General features: G+C 40.0%; 2 protein-coding genes and 1 pseudogene across 6 annotated transcripts in view; 1 reads left to right on the forward strand and 2 right to left on the reverse strand.

Moving 5' to 3' along the window:
- LOC103128889 (protein NPAT) overlaps positions 1-9,816 on the forward strand; it is a 47,713-nt gene extending 37,897 nt beyond the window's left edge. For 2 of the 4 annotated variants that reach the window (XM_060180130.1, XM_060180132.1), the window contains 4 exons: positions 1,223-1,338; positions 1,413-1,521; positions 1,610-1,667; positions 1,763-3,110. In XM_060180130.1, the coding sequence (XP_060036113.1) occupies positions 1,223-1,338; positions 1,413-1,521; positions 1,610-1,667; positions 1,763-3,074 (1,595 nt within the window). In that variant the 3' untranslated portion in view covers positions 3,075-3,110. Of the gene's footprint in view, positions 1-1,222; positions 1,339-1,412; positions 1,522-1,609; positions 1,668-1,762; positions 3,111-5,512 lie in introns of those variants that run through there. The other 2 variants (XM_060180133.1, XM_060180131.1) reach the window with 2 other exon arrangements.
- Positions 9,817-15,510: 5,694 nt separating this feature from the next.
- LOC103128900 (tyrosine-protein phosphatase non-receptor type 2-like) lies at positions 15,511-16,884 on the reverse strand (annotated as a pseudogene).
- A 1,835-nt stretch (positions 16,885-18,719) lies between these two features.
- The window catches only part of ACAT1 (acetyl-CoA acetyltransferase 1), a 30,725-nt gene continuing 27,880 nt past the window's right edge, over positions 18,720-21,564 (reverse strand). For both annotated transcript variants that reach the window (XM_007539323.3, XM_060180119.1), the window contains 3 exons: positions 20,563-20,627; positions 19,669-19,826; positions 18,720-19,327 (listed from right to left, as the gene is read on the reverse strand). In XM_007539323.3, coding sequence (XP_007539385.1) covers positions 19,207-19,327; positions 19,669-19,826; positions 20,563-20,627 — 344 coding nt within the window. In that variant the 3' untranslated portion in view covers positions 18,720-19,206. The remainder of the gene's footprint in view (positions 19,328-19,668; positions 19,827-20,562; positions 20,628-21,564) is intronic.

The raw sequence follows: 21,564 nt of genomic DNA on the forward strand, positions 1-21,564 counted from the left end.
TATCTGGTTCTTTCTCTCTCCTATATTTCTCATTAATAAATAAAATCTTTTAAAAATATATATTAATTTATTTTTTAAAAACTTCAAAGTTTTCTCAGATATCTATGACTTCTGTTTATAGGTCTTTTTAGCTGTGCATCACCTTGTTGAGAGTTAAATGTTCCTTGTTTGACTGTGGCACTCCATTCAGTAGCTTGTTAGCGAGGTCTGGTAATGGTAAACTCCTTTAGTTTTTGTGCACCTGGTACTGTTTTGGTTGCTCCTTCATATTTGAATGATAGTCTTGCAGTATGAGTGGCTGTAGTTGTTTTTGTTTTGTTTTTAATAATAATTTATAAAATAATGGGGGTACAGTTCCACACTGTTCCCACCACCAGAGTTCTGTGTCCCCATCCCCTCCACTAGAAACTGCAGTTGTTCTCCCAAGGTCACAGATAAGGGCTGACTATTGTTTCTATAACTATCTATCTTAGTATATTTTTGCCCATTTTTTTCTGATGTTCTGTCTTCTCTTCCTTTTTAAGTCACGCCTATAGCTATTACTTCTGAATGTCCTTATTTTTTACTCTTTCTTGGTTCTGATGAAATTGGGTTTCAGAGCCCTCTAGTCATCTTGCTCTAACATTTCTCCCCCTCTGGGAGTATGGACCACAAAATTTTGGGGGGTGCAGAAGGTAAGGAGTTCTGGTTTCTGTAATTGCTTCTCTGCTGCATGTGAACATTGGCAGGTAATTTCACACCCCCAGCCTGTTTCCATCTTTCCCTATAACTATATCTTTTGTCTTTTAAAACCATGACTGTGTCACTCCACTCTCCTGACCTCCATGGTTCCTGCAGAAAAATTTGATTGAAGACATAAATACATTTTCAAACAATGCCACGGAGAAAGGAGGCCTGTGCTGTGAGCAAGTCTTGGTTGGCTAACATTCAGTTGGAATCCTAATTTGTGATACAGATTCAGTCTTCACCATCAGTTTTCTGTTTAGTTTCAGTGTTCTTTCTAAGGAAATAAGATATGAGTGTGATACAATCTTTGGCTATAGTCATTCTTATCATACTTACCTTGACTAAGTGTTATAACTATTTAAATGTGCATTTTGGCTTCATATTTTGCTAGTATTGTTCTTTCTGTGAAGGAGAGCAAATTGCAAGGGAATCATAAGTTTTTAGAATTCATGTTACTTATGTTAATACATGAAAATCTGATGAGAAATTTTTTTAGGATCTGCCATCATAATTACTTCTCCAGTCCAGCCTGTACTCCAAGGAATGGTGGGAATGATCCCTGTGTCTGTGGTTGGACAGAATGGAAACACTTTTTCTGCCCCGCCTCGGCAGGTAAGGTTTATCAAGTGAAGAGTATCAGTGTTATTTTTAAAGCAGAGTAGAGTAAATGGCTTCTTATTTTCTAGGTCCTTCATATGCCTTTGGCGGCACCTATGTGCAATAGAAGTATTCCTCAGTTCCCCATTTCGACAAAAACTCAGAAGACTCAGGGACTAAGAAACAAGCTTTCTACAGGTATATTTTTAAGTTTGTTAATGTCAGCTTTATGTCTATTCATTATGTTATAGCAATAACACAGCACTTATATTATTTCTAATTCTAGGGAAACAGGTAAATACTTTGGATTCATCAAGTCATTTAGTTGGATGTCCTACACTAAGGTGAGCTCAAAAGTTTTTATACAGGATTATTCAAGTGGTCATATGAAATGCAAAGATTTCTTTGTAAAGCTAAAATTAGTTACTTATTTTTATAGAACTGAAGTTTCTGACAAGAGTATGGCCACAGATCATGGAAAGAAAATGGAAGAAGTCACAGTTCCTTTTTCAGTAGAGAATATAGTTACAACAAGCAAACCATTTGAAAGCTACAGACGTGTGCTCTGTTTTGATAGCAGTACCCCTCTGGCAAACTCACAGGGGACAACCCATAAGATGGTCTCCCCAAACAAAGACAGGAATGATATTTCATTACCAAACACTGACTCATCCCTTCTGTCTTCCACTTTAAAATCCCCTTCTAGTAATGCTACTAAAAAAGAGAAAGAGAAACTTACTGTGCCTAAGACTTTACCTAAATCTGACACTGCCATTAGTCGACATACCACCACAAAAGAAACTCAGTCAGAAAAGAAACTCTCACCAACAGAAACTGTGCTTGAATCTTTCCATAAAGCTACAGCTAATAAAGAGAATGAATTATGTTGTGATGTGGAAAAGCAGAAAAATCCAGAAACCTCAAAAATGTCTAATGGGCAGCAAAATAGTGGCTTACGGAATGAGAAAACTATAGCTTCACTGCAAGGACTAACTAAAAAACCAGGCACATCCTCAAACAGTAAAAATGTCATTTCAGTAGGTGCATCTGTGAAGGACCTAAAACAAGAACAAAACAAATCTGCCACTTCTGTGAGTAACCCACTAACTAAACATAACACAGAGATGTTACAAGATGTTCAGCGGCATAGTCCAGTAAATAGACTCGCTGACGGTACTGACTTACCTGTATCCCGGACACCTGGCTCCGGGGCGGGGGAGAAACATAAAGAAGAACCCACAGAAAGCATCAAGATTCCTTCTAGTAGACGTTTTGCTGAAGACAATAGCATGCCTAAAGTAATGATCCCTCCTGTCACCCCAGACTTGCCTGCCTGCAGCCCTGCTAGTGAAACAGGGAGTGAAAATAGTGTGAACATGGCTGCCCATACACTAATGATTCTCTCCAGAGCCGCCATCTCTAGAGCTACTTCAACAACTCCTCTCAAAGATAACACACAACAGTTTAGAGCATCGTCCAGGAACACCACAAAAAAACGGAAAGTTGAGGAATTAGATGAATGTGAACGAAACTCTCGTACTCCAAGTAAAAATCTTGCAAATTCATCAATACCAGTGAAAAAGAAGAAGATTAAGGCAAGTTTGAAAGTCTTAATTTCAAAGCTATATCTTTGCCTTTTAATGGTCAAGTTAAAAGATCTCACAAATTCAGTAGCTGCGTTCTTCAGTCTGGTGGTGAGAAGTTGCCTTGGTAACAGCATTTTCAAAACAGTGACTAGTGCTTATTTATAAATAGCATTTTGGGGGGAAATATTTCTGTTACGTTAGGATTTAACTTTTTTTAGAGAAGTTGAGAGGGAAGGGGGAGGAAGAGTCAACTGCAGCACTGCTTGACTGCTTTCTGTGAACTTTTCCCCTGCAAATGGTGGCTAGGGGTTTGAACCCTGCTCCTTGAAGCCTATATTGTGATCTCTCAACCTAGTGCGCCACCATCTAGCTGGCCACAGGAATTAAATTCTCTTGGAAGAATGACAAGACATGAAAGATTTGGTTTCCTAATTTTGATCATGTGTGGAATTGATTTTGCAACTCCTGCATGTTGGAGTTTAGTTTCTAATATTTTTATTTTATTATTGGATAAAAGACAGAGATAAATTGAGAGAGATGGGGAGATAGTGAGGGAGAGAGACAGACACCTGCAGCCCTGCTTCACCACTCATGAAGCTTTCCCCCTGCAGGTAGAGACTAGGGGCTTAAACCTGGGTCCTTGTGAACTGTAGTTTGTGCACTTAACTAGGTGTACCACCGCCTGGCCCCCTTTCTTAGGTTTTTATAGTAATGTTTTGTCAATAGGAAAATTAAATTTACCTCTTTTATGTCTTAGCAGTGGTGTGCCATAAGAACGCATTGTAAGGATAGCCTTGTTAAAATAAAACCTGCTTTCCTTTAACCTAGCTACTTAGTAAATTGAAAAGTATTTACTGGGGGACAGGTGGTGGTGCATCTGGTTCAGCACACTTGTTACAGTGCACAAGGACCCAAGTTTGAGTCCCCACCTGCAAGGGAGAAAGCTTTGCAAGTGGTGAAGCAGTGTTGCAGGTGTCTCTCTGTCTCTCCCTCTCTATCATCCCCACCCCTCTCAATTTCTGGCTGTAAATTAAAAATAAAGATAATAAAAAAAATATTTTTTATATATATAATTATTTCCCTTTTGTTGCCCTTGTTTAATGTTGTGGTTATTGATGTCGTTATTATTGGATAGGACAGAGAGAAATGGAGAGAGATGAGGAGGACAGAGAGGGGGAGAGAAAGACAGACACCTACAGACCTGCTTCACTGCTTGTGAAGTGACTCCCCTGCAGGTGGGGAGCTAGGGGCTTGAACTGGGATCCTTACACCGTTCTTTTCGCTTTGCGCCATGTGCGCTTAACCCGCTGCACCCGACTCACAATGAAAAAGTTATTTTATTATTTTTTTTAATATTTATTTTATTTATTTATTCCCTTTTGTTGCCTTTGTTTTATTGTTATAGTTATTATTGTTGTTGTCGTTGTTGGATAGGACAGAGAGAAATGGAGAGAGGAGGGGAAGACAGAGAGGAGGAGAGAAAAACACCTGCAGACCTGCTTCACCGCCTGTGAAGCGACTCCCCTGCAGGTGGGGAGCCGGGGTTCGAACCGGCATCCTTATGCCGGTCCTTGTGCTTTGCGCCACCTGCGCTTAGCCCGCTGCGCTACAGCCCGACTCCCGAAAAATTTTTTTAAAAAAACTTCATTGGCGGTGAAACAGGTCTACAGGTGTCTATATATCTCTCCCTGTCTCCCCTCGTCTCTCCATTTCTCTCTGTCCTATCCAACAACGACATAATAACTACAATAAAGCAAGGACAACAGAGAAAATAAAGAAATATTTTTTTAAAAAAACTTAACCAAAACAAAGCAAATAAATTATCAAGAAAGGGATTTTTTTTTTTTAATTCCCTTTTGGTGCCCTTGTAGTAGTTATTATTGTTGTTATTGTTGTTGAATAGGACAGAGAGAAATGGACAGAGGAGGGGAAGACAGAGGGGGAGAGAAAGATAGACACCTGCAGACCTGATTCACGGCCTGTGAAACGACTCCCCTCCAGGTGGGGAACTGAGGCCTTGAACCAGGATTCCTGTTCTGGTCCTTGCGCTTTGCGCCACGTGCACTTAACCCACTGCGCTACCACCCAACTCCGGAAGGAAAGGGATTTTAACTATGACTATGTATCCCTGGGTTGGGATTCTGTGTTTCCTACGTATTGTTATTGTCATAGTGATTAAGACCATTAAAGACTTTCTGAGGCCCAGCTATCTGTTACCAGACAACTTACTTGATGGCTATACCAACTAGATGTACATAATGTTTGCTTGAAACTCGAAAGGGAACTTCTCTGTTTGACTTTTTTTTTTTAAGTAAAAAGTTATTTTACTTCATATGTGATAGCATTCCATGAGAGCAAAAGAAACCAGAGCTCTGTTCCCACACATGCAGTGCTGGGGATCAAAGTGGGAGCCTCAGGCATGCAAGTCCTCTACTCTGCCAGTTGAACTGTTTACCCAACCTAAAACTCGTTAATGAAATAAAACATTAAAGCAAGAATTTTAGTATATGGAAGAAACTGATATGGTTTGGGTAATTATAAAACTTTTTGAACTTGTTTGAATTCAGTGTTAACTCCATCTTTTTTTCTTATTCTTTTGACAGAAAAAGAAGCTACCCAGTTCATTTCCAGCTGGAATGGATGTGGACAAATTTTTGTTATCATTGCATTATGATGAGTAAACAGTCTGAACACGTGAGAACAGAAATGATAAGACTCTTATCCCTTAAACTGTAAGCGTAGGGAATGAGATACTGACAGAATCTGAAAATGTGACCTGCACTTTTCATTGTACTGAGATTTCACTTTATATGTAAATTGTGCTGTTTCTGAAGCAGCTTCCTACTTTGTAAATAGATTTACTTGGTATATTTTTATTTTGGATAAAAGCATTTGCATAAATGTAAGTATAGCCAATCTGTAAACCTGTATAGCTTTGACAATTGCATTTTGTAAATATGTAAATCTTGTTGAAATAGGTTAGCTCAACATAATGTTCTTACACTGTTTTTTTGACGTAAACATCTGAAATATTTTCTCACTTAAGGGAAAGTGGATTGTTTTCCTTTTAATTTGACATTAGCAGTTGTCCAATAAGACTTATAAAGACAGCCACGAAGTAGTACAAGAATGGTAACTACTTTGATTGGTAGTGGTTAGAACATAGCAGTTTGGGTTTTTTCCTCCCCTTATACTTTGCAGTAAAGATTATATTCCTGATATTTTACACTCCCACTGTTTCTTCTGGTTATTCTAGTCTCTGTTTTAAAGAGAGAATTTTGTAGAGCATTTGAGTATTCTGATTTTTTGTCTGTAACTTTTAAATCTTTTCCAGAGCTTTAAGTGTTTAGATTATTAAGCCATAAAAAGTTTGGTTATGTAATAGTTGAGATTTCTTGGTATGTATATACTTTTCCCAAGTACAGGGGAATCTAAAGAATTGCACTAATTCATAGAACTCTTTCCCTAGTAGTGACCAGTGTACGTTTAATTTAAATCATGTATTCTATGTTAAAGCTTATGTGTGTTTATCTTTTCATATCCTTTCAGAAAGCCATGTCCATCATAAGATGTAAAAGAGAAATCATAGTTTTATATTTTAGTTTATTTTCTCCTAAAATGGGATGCAATACATAACTCATAATTTACATAGAGTGTGTTGTGTCTGTATCCCTTGAAAGTGTCAGTGTAAAGAACTGCTCTCAAAAAGTCCTTAAGGAGAAAGAGGTGCCTTCTCTGTATTAGACACACATATCAGTCAAGGTAAAAAATTGGTTTAAACTTTTACATGGGGAAATGTAAAATTTGTATAAAACATAGGTTTCCCCCACTATTTGAAAGAACCTTTCTGTTCTATAGTATCTGATGCATTTTTGCATTTGGGAATTGAGATATTTTTCTTATCAATTGCTGATAATAGTGTTCACAGACTCAAAAACTAAGCAACCAAAACATACAAAATAGATTCTGCTTTCAGATAGTAGGGAAAACCTATAACTAGTACCTGACCAATTGTGCCTAGATGTTAAAACATGGTTTCTGTTTAGTAAAATGTCAGTATTTTTTTCCTAATCATTTTCCTCAACTTTTTTTATCAGACCTTTGAAAAACCAAATTCATGCTAACTTAACATAGTATTTCATAATATAGAGATTATGTCATAATTGCTGAACCTTACTGCAGAATTTTGTGTTAAAAGAAACTTTCATGATGTGACAGTGGCCTATTTCTAAAGAGCTGAATATTATACATTTAATGATAATTTAACTCAACTTAATACCATACTACAGTTAGGTTTGAATAAATATTTTAATTAACTTCAAAAGCTCGAATTACTTTATATTGAAAATATTTGTCATTTAGATGCTAAATTGCTTGGCAAGTCAGTTCATTTTCAAAAGTTTACATGATGTTGAAATTTTGCAATGAATTAGTAGGTCTTTATATGTGCTAGATACTAAAGAATCATATAAATTAAGTTCACTTTCTTCAAGGTTCCTTAGTTCTCCAATCAGGAACAACTAGCTATAGTCCAAAGACAACTTGGAGCTCGCATGTATGTTCAAATCCATGGATTTAAGAATGTTGTACTTAGGGTCAGCAGAATAGCTCACCGGGATAAACCACCTTTTCTAGGTAAGATCTTGACCCTGGAAATTTAGGTACTTGGTGTCTTGCCCTTTGTATCTCTCTGTGTGTCTCCATAAAAGCCTGGAGTGGTGATGCCCAGGTGTATGTAAAAGCCTAATTTAACATTTAAATACCTAGTGACTACCTACATTCAGGATTAATATATACCATGCAGTTTGTGTCTACTTTCATAGCTACGTGGAAGAATCAACCCTTTAATTTGGTTATTAGTGATCAGTGTGGTCACAGTATGCTGGATCTGAGAACTCATGTATTTTAATATACTTTATTATTTGAGCCCTGGAAATTGTTAGAATGTTATATTTGAGTTGTACATAAGAAATGTATCGGGGGTTGAGCGGTAGCGCAGCGGGTTAAGGGCACATGACTCAAAGCGCAAGGACTGGCTTAAGGATCCTGGTTTGAGCCCCTAATTCCCAAACTGCAGGGGGGTCGCTTCACAGGTAGTAAAGCAGGTCTGCAGGTGTCTGTCTTTCTCTCCCCCGTCTCCCCTCCTCTGTTTCTCTTTGTTCTATCCAACAACAACAAAAGCAACAAAAATGGGAAAAATTGGCGTCTGGGAGCAGTGCATTCACACTGAGCCCCAGCTATAACCCTGGAGGCAAATAAATATGTGTTCAGCTACAGGCTAATGTTATGGCTGCTGGGGAGATAAAGGCTCAGGTTTGGATAAGTAGTTGCAAAGTTTGTTACTCTATGTTTTGCTTGTCAGTTCTCATTGCATCATCTTTCAGCATCAGACCCAACTTCTTTTTTTTTTTTTTTTTTTTTTTTTTTAGTTTTTTATTTATGAAAAGGAAACATTGACAAAAACATAGGATAAGAGGAGTACAGCTTCACACAATTCCCACCACCAGAACTCTGTATCCCATCCCCTCCCCTGACAGCTTTCCTATTCTTTAACCCTCTGGGAGTCTGGACCCAAGGTCATTATGGGATGCAGAAAGTGGAAGGTCTGGCTTCTGTAATTGCTTCCCCATTGTACATGGGCGCTGGCAGGTCAATCCATACTCCCAACCTGTCTCTCTCTTTCCCTAGTGGGGAAGGACTCTGGGAAGCGGAGCTCCAGGACACATTGGTGGGGTTGTCTGTCCAGGGAAGTCTGTTTATGTGATAGTTTCTTTGGCTTTGCAGAAGCTTTTCAATTTGATGTAGTCCCATTGGTTTGTTTCTGCTTTAGTCTTCCTTGCAGTTGGGTTTGTTTCATCAAAGATGTCCTTGAGGTTTAGGTGGAAACGTGTTTTACCAATGTTTTCCTCTTAAGTATTTGATAGTTTCTGGTCTAACATCCATGTCCTTGATCCATTTGGAGTTGATTTTTGTTTCTGGTGAGATAAGGTGGTTCAGTTTCATTCTTCTGCATGTTTCAACCCAGTTTTCCCAGCACCATTTATTGAAGAGGGCCTCCTTCCTCCATTTAATCCTTTGGGCCCCATAGGTGTGGAGGTTGACCCAGCTTCGTAGATAGCAAGTTTTTATTTTATGTTTTCTGTTTTAAAGACTTATCTGTGTTAGCTAAAACTTTGGCATGACTTGTTTTTATTCCTAAATAATTTTTGAAGATTTAGTTATTGATGGAAAAAAACCTGAGCATCACTATGGCGTATGCTATGCTAGGGAGTGGACTCAGGACCGCTTCCTCTTAAATCCAGCACTTAATCAGTGTGTCACCAGCCTGGCCATCCTAAATTATTTTTATATATAGTTGAAAAGTGTATATAAACTTCCTAGGGACTGGGAAGGTGGTTCAGCAGCAGAGTTATTGCACTGCATGCTTGAGTCCCTGTATTTATTTAAAAATCCCCAGCACAGCATAACAAGAAAGATGTAATAGCTATTAACTTTCCTGATGCATATTTATTAAGAATACACTGGCTCTCCAGTATAGTTCATGAGGATTCTTGTCTTACTCCTCAGTTTAGTGGCTTTTGATTTCAGCTATATTTGTTGAACAGGTACTATTCACATAGCACTTAAATACTCAACCAGAGAGATAGCTTACCAGATAGGGAATGTGCCTTACCTTTCACAACAGCCCAGGCACCATACAAGGGCACTAAGGAAGCTCTGGTGTTGTAGTCTCTCGATGAAAAGTGGGCCAGCATGGTGAAATCACATATTCCCAAGGCCCTAGCTTCACATAACCATGATTTTGGTGTTTTACTAGTAGCATTTATATGCATTTCACAGTCTTGTGATTTTTAAATTACTAAGTTCAACTTGTCAATATTGAAATAAAATGTTTTATCTAATGAGATTGGTTTCTGGATTGTATCTTTTTTAATTAATTTGAGACTTCCTATCGTATAGTTTATCTGAATAATAATAAATGGCACCTATCTTTAGCTTAGTATGATACATGTAAAGATTTTGGTCACTGTTTGGACAGTAACGTACTTTAAAAACAGAACTATTGTAGCCAATGCTGATGCTTATTTCTTCAGAGTTGGCATGAGAAATAGCCTTTCCTTCAAACTAAATAATCTTGACCTGGAATCTTTTCGCAGAAGCAATTCAGATTTGTCTTCCAAATTTTTTCTTAGTCAAAGAACTTTTTTGTGAATTAAATTTATTCTTCCCTTTTTGTCTGCTCTTTAAACTAGATGTGCCTTTTTCTTTTAAAAATCACATCTAATTTTATTTTCTATATTTTCTACAGATTTTGTATATGATTTTAGTTTTTTTGACAGCATCACGCATCTCTGCTCTGAGATGAACTTTTCAGATCAGAAACAGAAGTTGTGAGGAATAGACACCACAGCACTTCAGCTTCCTGATGGGGGCCAGCGGGGTGAGGAGGCAGACAGACTTGAGCCTGAGTTGCTTGCTTGCATGGCAAAGCAGATACATTATCCAGATGAACTATTCTGCCAACCCAGTTTTCACACGTCCAACTTTTCCATTTATTTTGATTTGATAGAAATTGAAAGGGAAGGAGATAAACAGGGAGAGACACTTGCAGCACTGCTTCACCACTCTTCAAGATTCATCCCTGCAGATGGGGAGCGGGGGGTTGAACGTGGGTCTAACGTAGCACATGGCAATGTGTGTGCTTCACCAGCTGCACCATGGCCAGTTCCTGCGTGTTTAGCTTTTTAAGATGAACCGTTATCTGACTTTTTCTTTTTTTAATATAGGTAAGCATTTAACTGAAATTGTGGTTGCAGTCCTGATATTAAACTTTGGGATGTGGGGTAAGTAAACACATTTTTTTCTTTTTTTTTTTTTTTTTTCTTTTTTTTTTGTGTGTGTGTGTGTTAAAGGTTGTTTCTTTAACTTAGTAGGTCACTTTCAAAGCCAGCAACAAGCAGCTCCTGACAGCTTTCAACCTGACCTGTTGACTGGCTACAGAAGAAGGGCAAACGCTAGAAGAAGAAGAAGTAGGCTAAGTGTACAAAGTTTTTGCCTGAACAGTTTTCTACTCAGAACATCTTTATTTCCTTTAAGTGTTGATGTGAGCATTTAAAAACAAGATTTGAGTTCATAAAGGTACAGAAATTGGTACATGTCAGATTTCCATGAGAGAAAATTTCACGAGGCTGAGGAGGGACTAGCTAGATCATCTCAGGCATGAGTGTCCAGTGCTACCAGTCAAGCCGTGACATCTATTCAGTGTTATCCAAATCCTAACTCTGCTTTAAATTCTCACTGGAATTACTTTGAATCTACTTTTGCTTTAGTTGTAATATTGCTTAGCGCCATCTTTAAGTTGTTATAACTTAATTATTTTCTTAGATTGAGGTATAACTGATAGAAGTGAATATTTAAAGTATGTATCATGATGACTTGAACTACATAAACATTTCAAAAGTGACAGTTTCATACAGCGTTTTAAACTCTAGTAACCACGTAATACATTAGCTCCTCAGACTTACTTATCTTGTAATTTGTACTCTTTTTACCAATCATCTTTTACCTCCACCCCCTCATCACTTTTTGCTATTTTGACTTTGAGCTTTCTTTTTTCTTTTTTTCTTTTTTTCTTTTTTTCTTTTTTTTAAGATTTTATTTATTTATGAGAAAAATAGGAGATAGAACCAAACATCACTCTGGCACATGTGCTGCCGGGGATCAAACTCGGAACCTCATGCTTGAGAGTCCAAAGCTTTATCACTGCGCCACCTCCTGGACCATGAGCTTTCTTTTTCAGGTTCAGCATTTTCTGTAATCATAACAAGCTATATTTATACCAGCGTGCATCCTCATCTCTGTTCTCACCAACATTTGCCATCCTTTCTTTTTGATGGCAGACCTTCTAATAGGTGTGAGATGATATAACCTCATTGTGCTCTTCAGTTATTTCCCTGATGGTTACTGGTGTTGATCTTTGACCTTTTCCTGACCTGTCTGTGTATCTTCCTTAGAAATAGATTTGCAAGAGTCCAGCGGTGGTGTAGTGCGGTAAGTGCACGTGGTGCAAAGCGCAAGGACTGCTATAAGGATCCCGGCTAGAGCCCCCGGCTCCCCACGTGCAGGGGAGTCGCTTCACAAGTGGTGAGGCAGGTCTGCAGGTATCTATCTTTCTGTTGAGCTGTGTGAGTTTTTGGTTTTTTTTTTTAAATATATTTTACTTATTTATTTACTTATTTGTTTTTCCTCCAGGGTTATTGCTGGGCTCGGTGCTTGCACCATGAATCCACCGCTCCTGGAGGCCATTTTTTCCCCCTTTTTTTTCCGCTTTTCTTGTAGCCTCGTTGTGGTTATTATTATTGCCATTGTTGATGTTGTTCGTTGTTGGATAGGACAGAGAGAAGTGGAGACAGGAGGGGAAGACAGAGAGGGGGAGAGAAAGATAGACACCTGCAGACCTGCTTCACCGCCTATGAAGCGACTCTCCTGCAGGTGGGGAGCCGGGGTCTGGAACCGGGATCCTTATGCTGGTCCCTGCGCTTTGCGCCACATGCGCTTAACCCACTGCGCCACCGCCCAACCCCCGTGTGAGTTCTTAATAGGTTATCAGCCTCGTAGGAGATACATTACATAGGTTGCCTTTTCATTTTGTGGATCATTCATTTCCTTGGTTATCTGGACATTTGGACATTTTTTCTTTTTGTTGCTTTTATATCTGGTGTCCAATCTAGAAAAGCCATTGTCACAATTCGCATCAAAGGGCTTATATCCCCCCTTTTTTTTTCTTTTTTTTTTTTTTTTCATACTAGAGCGCTGCTTAGCTCTGGCTTATAGGGGATTGAACCTGGGACTTTGGAGCCACAGGCATGAGAATATCCTCCTATTCTTTATTTATTTTGCCTCCAGGGCTATTTCTGGGGTTTGGTTCCTGCACTAGGAATCCACTGCTCCTGGAGGCCATTTTTTTCCATTTTGTTGCTGTTGGACAGGACAAGAAATCGAGAGGGGGAGAGAAAGATAGACTCCTGCAGACCTTCTTCACCACTTGCAAAGCAAACCCCCTACAAGTGGGGAGCTGGGGGCTCAAACAGGGATCTTTACACCAGTCCTCATACTTTGTACTATGTGCACTTAACCTGCTGCGCTACCACCCGGCCCCCTACCTCCTATTATTCTAGGAGCTTTCTAGTCTTAAATTTCCATCTTTAGTTAAACCTTACGTGATTATTTTAAAGATTACTTATTAGAAAGGTAAGAGGTGTTAAACACACATGGTGCGAAGTGCAGGGACTGTTGTGAGTATCCTGGTTCGAGCCCCCCACCTATCTCAATTTAGGAGTAACAACGAAACAATAGGGCAATAAAAACGGGGAAAATAGCCTCCAGGAGCAGTGGGTTCCTAGTGCAGGCACCGACCCCAAACAGTACCCCTGGAGGCAAAAAGAAAAAGGTAGGAGAGAGAATAAACCAGACATCCCTCTGATACAGGTGCTGCCGAGGATTGAACTCACAACCCTGTGCTTGAGAGTCCAATGTTTTGTCTATTGTGCCACCTCCTGGACCATGATTTTTTTTTTTTTTTTTTTTTAATGGTTTGACAGGAACTCAGTGTTCAGCACAATCTGTTGGAGAGCTTTCCCATTCTATGTGTGAGTTTATTTCTGGGCTCTGTTAACACTTAGCTATCTCTCATCTAATGTGAGTACCATATCATTTCAAGTGCCATAGCTCTGTTAATGTGTTAACAGATGTATAGTATAATATAGTCCTCTAGCTTTTTCTACTTAGTTATTATGCATGGCTAGAAAAATATCTCACAGGGCGAGGTGTGGTGGCACACCTGGTTAAGCACACACACTGCAGTGCTTAAGGATCCAGGTTCAAGTCCCTGGTCCCCACTTACAGGGAGAAGCTTCATAAGTGGTAAAGTAGTGCTATAGGTATCTGTCTTTTTATCTCCTCTCCCTTTCTCCATTTCTCTCTGTCTCTGTGCAATAATAAAGATAAAAATTTTTTAAAGTTAAGTTAAAAAAAGTCACAATCATCAAGAAAAAAGAAATCATCTCACTAGTAGAGCATCAGCCTTGCTTGCTTGAGGTTCCAAATTCATCCATCACAGTGACCTTTTTTTTCTTTCAACCTCCCACCAGGGTTATCACTACAGCTTGGCACCTGCAACACAAGTCCAGTGCTTCCAGCAGTGTTGTTTGTTTGTTTGTTTGTTTGAATAGAGATGGAAATAGAGAAAGGGAGGATGGCAAGCACTGCTCCCGTGTTCATGAACCTCCCCTACAGGTGGGGAATCTGAGGCTTGAACCTGATTCTCCACACTAATATGTGCATTCTGTGAGGCATGCCATGGTCTGGCCACAGCAAATCTTACAACACACAAGATTGCTTTAGCTATATTTAGCATCTCTTATGGCTCTAAAATTTTCTTTTGGGAGTTGGGCGGTAGCGCAGTAGGTTAAGCGCAAAGACCAGCATAAGGATCCCGGTTCGAGCCCCCGGCTCCTCACCTGCAGGAGAGTCACTTCACAAGCGGTGAAGCAGGTCTTTCTCTCCCCCTCTGTCTTTCCTTCCTCTCTCCATTTCTCTCTGTCCTATCCAACAACAGCATTAATGACAATAACAATAATAATAAGGGCAACAAAAATGGAAAAAATAGCCTCCAGGAGCAGTGGAGTTGCAGTGCCAGCACTGAGTCTAGCAATAACCCTAGAGGCAAAAAACAAAAAAAAAAATTTTTTTGATTCATGGAAAAGATAAAGACCCAGACATAACTCTGGTACATGTGCTGTTGGGGATTGAACTCAGGACCTCATGCTTGAGAGTTCTATGCTTTATCTACTGTGCTACCTCCTGGAGTTCTACAAATTTTAAGGTTTGTTTTGTTGTTGTGTAAACCTGGGCCATTGTGTGTGCATGACATCACCATCCCAGGTCACTTTTTCATTCAGATAGACACCAGAGCACTGGACTTCCTCAGTCACCAGAGCACTTCCTGCGTGGTTCCAGAATTCCCTAGCACATGCAGAGTGCAGGGGCCTTTCCCAGTGAGCTTGCTCTCCAGCTCTATATTTGTGTTTTAGGAAGGTGGCATTGGCTGACTTTATAATCCTGCAAGTTGGCTAATTCATTAAAAGTTTTGATAGTCTTTAGAGTCTTGTGCATGCCTTTCATTTGTTTTCCTTGTCTAAGGACTGGTCAAGATCTCAGGACTAGGGTCCGCATGGTGGCACATCTGGTTGAGCACACGTTATAGTACTCAAGGACCCGAGTTTGAGCCCCTGGTCCCCACCTGCAGGGGCAAAGCTTTGCGAGTGGTGAAGCAGTGCTGAAGGTGTCTGTCCCTCTTTCTCTCTCCCTATCTCCCCTACCCTCTCGATTTCTGGCTGACTATGCAATAAATAACGATAATTTAAAATTTTTAAAGTATAAAAAAGATTTTTTTTTAATCTCAGCATTGAGTGGGCATCCTTAGCTTGCTCTGTATCTTAGGGAAAACACTTCCAGCTATCCACCACCAGGTATGATATCAGCTGTTGGCTTGTAATACAGCCTTTATTTATTTATTTATTTATTTATTTCTGGAAATTATTTATAGGATACTTTGCCGAAAAACCAGTGTCCAGCCAACAAAATTGCCAACCAAAATGACCAATACAAACCCCATCTTAGTGAGAATAGGTTGTCAGTCTGACCTTTTTCTTTTTCATTCAGTCTTATTTAGCCTGTTTCATCTGCTACTCTCTGAGCCGTGTTAGCTTTTCTGTCCTCTTGGATACGATTCTTAGAACACTGTTTTCCTCCACAGAGTCTTTAGAAGATAACCCTGTGGGAGTCGGGCAGTAGCACAGCGGGTTAAGCGCACGTGGCACAAAGAGCAAGGACTGGCGTTAAGGATCCCGGTTCGAGCCCCCGGCTCCCCACCTGCAGGGGAGTCACTTCACAGTCGGTGAAGCAGGTCTGCAGGTGTCTATCTTTCTCTCCCCCTCTGTCTTCCCCTCCTCTCTCCATTTCTCTCTGTCCTATCCAACTATAACGACATAAACAACAACTACAAAAATAAAACAAAGGCAACAAAAGGGAAAATAAATATTTAAAAAAAGAAAAAAGAAAACCCTGTATATCTGCCACGTGCCCTCTTCTTCTGGGCCTATCCTGTCGCCATTATATTTTTCAGTTTATTATTTTGGCTGGCGAGTGATCAAAGGCAGGATGTAAGTCGTCTTTGGACAGTTCTTTCCACACTTTCTGTATAGTTGAATCTCCCTTTATAAATTTTTCTCCTTCTGTTATAGTCAAATAAGAAAATCTGGCTCGTTGTGGTGTCTTGAATAAGTCTCATTCAGTACTTTCTCATATTCAGTACCAGTTATTTAATATTAATTTCATCTCTTTATTTACTCCCTTTTGTTGCCCTTGTTTTATTGTTGTAGTTATTGTTGTTATTGATGCTGTCGTTGCTAGATAGGACAGAGAGAAATGGAGAGAGAAGGGGAATCGGGGAGAGAAAGATAAGACACCTGCAGACCTGCTTCACGCCTGTGCAGGTGGGGAGCTAGGGGCTCGAACCAGTCATATCTATATTTTCTAATTGCAGTAGATGCATTGTAATGACTTCACATCTTCTGACAAGAACTTTACAATGAAACCTGTTTCTTTAAATAGCATCTCCCGATCATCTTTTGTTGGCCAGTACTGTGCACATTTGACCGACTTTTTTCTCTACAACTCGGTTTAGCATGACAACTGCTTTGGTCTTCTGCTGCCAAACCATAAGCCAAAAATGACAACCTGTATTGGGAAGGGGTCCCTGTGTTTTAAGATGTAACTCCTTCATGCCTCTTCTGTGTCAACTAAGCTGACATTAATACAGTCATTTTCAGCATTTTGCAACTTAATGTGACTGATCGTATGGGCTTACATCTCTGTATCTGTTTTCTGGAAACTTGCCCACTCTGTGAGGATATTAACATTTTATTTTTAATGAGCAATACAGAAGGAAAGATAGGGACCAGAGCACTGCTTGGTGTTGGGAATTGTACCTAGGAGTTCAGAGCCTAAGGCAGGAGAAAACCATTATACTGGCTACCCTGCTGTGTTCTTTCTGCACCCTTTGGGTTGGGAGTTTATTATTTATAAAGGAGGAAAAGAACCAGAGCATCACTATGGTGGGTTGAAGCTAGGCCCTCATACTTGAGTCCAGCTCACCTACTGCACCATGTCCTTGGCTGCTGGATGATTATATTTTTATCATTTTTGTAATGTGTGTATCATTTTTGTGAATATGGAATCACTGCATTCTTACTGGATGATGGTGTGTGACCTTGTTAATAATCTGTAGAATTTCATTTGCTAGTCCTCTTAGGCCAGGACCTCACACACGAAGCAGGCTCCCTCAGCTCACTGGAAGGGGGCAGTAGAGCACCATCTCCCTGATGTTTCACCCTTAGTGCCAGGGCTCAACTGCAGATTCCCACATGCTAAGCTGAGCTTTCTCCTAACCTTTGGTGATCTTTTCATTTATCAGGGATATAGGCCTATAGTTTCTTACAGTTTCCTCCTTTGAGGATTGGTTTGTTGGGAAGTTCATGATTGACTTTATGAAAGGCAGCAGCAAAATAGATCACTGTCCGGGTGATCTATTTTGCTGACCTTAAATGTCCCTGCAAACGTTTTTCCAGATAAACACAACAGCATCAGAGATTCCTCCAGTGTGAACGGGCCTGACTGGAACCTGGTGTGTGATAAATTGGACACACTGTCTAGGTGAGTTATCTTAATTTCTATCCTATTCAACAAAAATGGAAAAGATAGCCAGAAGCAGTGGATTCGTGGTGGTGGCCATGCACCTGGTTGAGTCCACACAAGCTCCTCCTGGTCCCTACCTGCAGGGGGAAAAACTTCACAAATGGTGAAGCAGTGCTATAGGTGTGTCTCTTTCCCTCTAAATGTCTCTTATTACATTAAAAAAAAAAATGATAGGAGGGGACCTGCGATCAAACTCAGCACTTCATGGGCGGCAGGTCAAGTTTCTTTTGGTTTCATTGATACATTTTTCCAGGTGGTAGATGGCATAATTGTTACACAAAACTATTGTCTTGAGGATCCAAAATCCTAGGTTCAATTCCTCACACCACCATAAGCCGAGCAGTGGCCTGGTAAAAAAAGTTTTATTAAAAAATATTTTCCTGGGAGTCAGGCGGTAGCACACTGGGTTAAGTGCAAGGATCCCAGTTCCCCACCTGCAGGGGAGTCACTTCACAGGCGGTGAAGCAGGTCTCCAGGTGTCTCTCTCTCCTGTCCTATCCAACAACAACAAAAGGGAATAAATATTTTTAAATATATATATTTTTTTCCCTTTTGTTGCCATTGTTGGATAGGACAGAGGGGAGATAAAGAACCCTGCACGTGGGGAGTCAGGGGCTTGAACTGGGATCCTTGTGCGCTTAGCCTGCTGTGCCAACACCTGGCTCCCATATTTTCTTTGTTAAAGATTGTGGCCAGCAGATATGAACTATTCTGAGGTGCTCTGGTCATACACGCAGTCTACCTACCAAGAGCTCTTAAGGGCATATGGCACTGTTGGTTTGCCCAGAACCCCTTCTGGAAAAAGAAGCTTTACTTGAGAGCACTGCTCAGTTCTGGCTTATGCTAGTGTTGGGGACTAAACCTTTAAGTCTCAGGCATGGGATGCTATTTGTATAACCATTATACTAATTCCCCATCTGTATAGGTGATAGTCTGTTAAAGTGAATATTTAATTAACCCAAAAAATGGGAAACTTTCTAAAAAATCACAAAATTTTAAAGCAGAAGAAAATTATATTTTATTAAAGAGTTAGAGGCAATAGCACCAAAGCTTCCTTCAATGGGGCCTTGGTTGTACAGATGACAAAGCACCCTATCCCAGTGAGCTAGTTCACCAGCCCCCAGAAGAAGAAAAGTATTTGTACTTTTAAAAAGCATAAGGGTTTGATCTTTTATTTATTTATTGGAGAGCCAGAAATGGCGGGGGGGGGGGGGGGCGTGATAGAGATGGAGAGACACCTGCAACCCTGCTTCACCACCTGCAGGTGGGGGCTGGGGGCTTGAACCCAGGTCCTTGCACATTGTAACATGTGTGCTCAACCAGGTGCGCCACCACCCGGCCCCAAGGGTTTGATCTTAACACTTAAAACTTTTTTTTCCTATTTTAGCTTTTGTGTTTGGTGTGTTTTTTTTTTTAAGAAAAAAAAATCATGGGGAGTAAGTTGAGGCAGTGTAGTCAGCCACACCTGGGGGTGGGATTGCTACAGTTTCTGGACGAGTAGAGCGGAAGCACCCCCTCCTCCGTTGCAGATACTGGCAAGTCCGTATTCGCCCGACTTCAAGGCATGAACCAAATGAACAACAATCCTGGCTCCAGACATCCTGGGATTTAAAAAAGCATATGTCAGTTATAAGTTCATTTAATTTGAAATTCTTGCAGTTTCAGTCACTACTTAGAGCTGAATTAACAACTATTCTTTGTCAGATTTAAGAAGAGTTCCATGGAGTCGGGCAGTAGCGTCTGTCCTATCCAGAAACAAAAGGGTTTTAAAAGTGAGCTTAAAAAAAAAAAGTCCAATCACTTTCTAAAGCCCAGGCAGAGTCTTTAATATTAAATCACCTTCAGCATAAAACACTAAATTTTGGGCAGTAGTGCAGCGGGTTAAAGCACAGAGATCGGTGTACAGATCCAGGTTCCAGCCTCCGGCTCTGATTTTACCTACCCGATTGGATGTCCCAGAGAAACAGCTCCTCCATTGATATTCACTTTTTGGGGGTCAATCTCCAGCATTTTAATGTTTGCTAATACAACAACACTAAAAGCTTCATTTACTTCCCACATTGCAATATCTTCTTTTTTCAATCCTGCATGTTCAAGAACCTGTAACATTTTTAAAAAAAAGATTCAAAATTTCCCTTTGAAATAACACTTAAAACGGAGTCTCTTACTTCATAGTGTTTCTACTCTATAGAGATCTGTAGAATGATGAATTTTTGCTATGCTGGGAGACATATTTACTGATCATATCATTCATCCTCTATGCTTGTGGTTGTCCTGTCATGCTTCTAAAGAATAGAGCGCTAAGTAAATTCTTCAAGTGAGGGGAAATGTTTTTGTTGGTTTTACTGTTGCTCATGAACAGGGACAGATAGCTAGCTGTCTGAGCTGCTCAGTTCAGTGTCTTCTGGCTAAAACAAACATGACCAGTACCTAAGCACAGCCCGTCAGGATTTGGCTTCCAATCCATAGCTGTGTGTCACCTAATCCTTCTCTACCCCATTTTTCTTCAGAACCTGGGTGCTTGCTTTCAGAAGCTCACTGGGAGGCCCTCTCCTGAGATACTCAGACCTCCTTCAGTATTCTTTTCCCATGATTCCTGAACAACTTTCTAGAAACAGAATACTCCATATCCTCCAAATTGTCTCTTTATTGTACTATCTCATTCTACGCCAGGACCCTCAACATTGTTTCTCTGCCTGCCTGTGTATGTAAGTTCAGAATTAGAATTTATAAATTGGTGGTTACTCCTTTATTTTAGTCATCCTTGTTCTATTTCCAGCAGATGTGGAATGATGGGGAATTGTCTATGCTTTGGCCGATGAATAATATGTCTTACCTTAGGCACGGCATATGCAGGTGCAATGGGGAAATCAATAGGGTCTACTGCAGCATCAGCAAATGCTTTTTAGGTCAAAACAAACAAAAAAGCTATTAAAATCTAAACACCCAGACATTCTACTTTGTGAAAATCAATGGCCTAGATAATATAAATACAGAGGAACACACACCTCAATAGTGGTATTGGGTAAGTAGCATATGGTTATGGAAAGAGGCTCTTAAAAGTCCCAGGTTCAATCCCAAGCACTGCTCTGGTGACTCCACAAAAAGGAATTATACATTGTCATCTCTTACTAGTATAAAGACCCTAACAAAAAAATGAAGCTTGTAGCCATCTAAAGGAGGCAGAGTTGTTTTTTCACAGATTTGAGGAGGATAAACAGTTAATAAATGGTCAGCCATCTAATTATTTCTCAATTCCTTTTTCTCCTATCATTTAAGAAGCTTCTCTGACAACCTATAAATTAAAGCAGGGGGGCACACATTAGACTGCACATGGACCCTGTGTAAACTCTACTCCCTACCTGCAGGAGGAAAGCTTCACAGGTGATTAATTGTAGTGTTGTCTCTCCCTCTTTTTATTGCCTCAAGGATATCACTGAGGATCATTACCTGCATTTCAAATCCATTGCTCCTGGCAGCCTCTCCCCCCACTTTAATTATTAGATAAGACAGAGGGAGAAAGATAGACATCTGCTTCACTGCTTGTGAAGGCTCAAACCTGGGTCCACATACCACCACCCAGCCCCTCTCCACTATTGCTATCAAAAAATATATATATATGTATATGTTTGTTTTAAAAGCACTGCTCCGCTCTTGTTTGTGGTAGTCGGGATTGAACCTAGAACTTTTGGAGCCTCAGGCATAAACTATTGTTTACCTCCAGCCCTCCAAAAAAATTTTTTGAAAGGGAATATTGAAGTCAACTTCATTATTAAGGAAATTCAGTTGCAGGAAGAGATTATAAAGGCTTAGGAGTAAAAAAAAAACCAGAGCACTG

Source organism: Erinaceus europaeus, chromosome 20, assembly GCF_950295315.1.
Source record: "Erinaceus europaeus chromosome 20, mEriEur2.1, whole genome shotgun sequence".
Lineage (NCBI taxonomy): Eukaryota > Metazoa > Chordata > Mammalia > Eulipotyphla > Erinaceidae > Erinaceus > Erinaceus europaeus.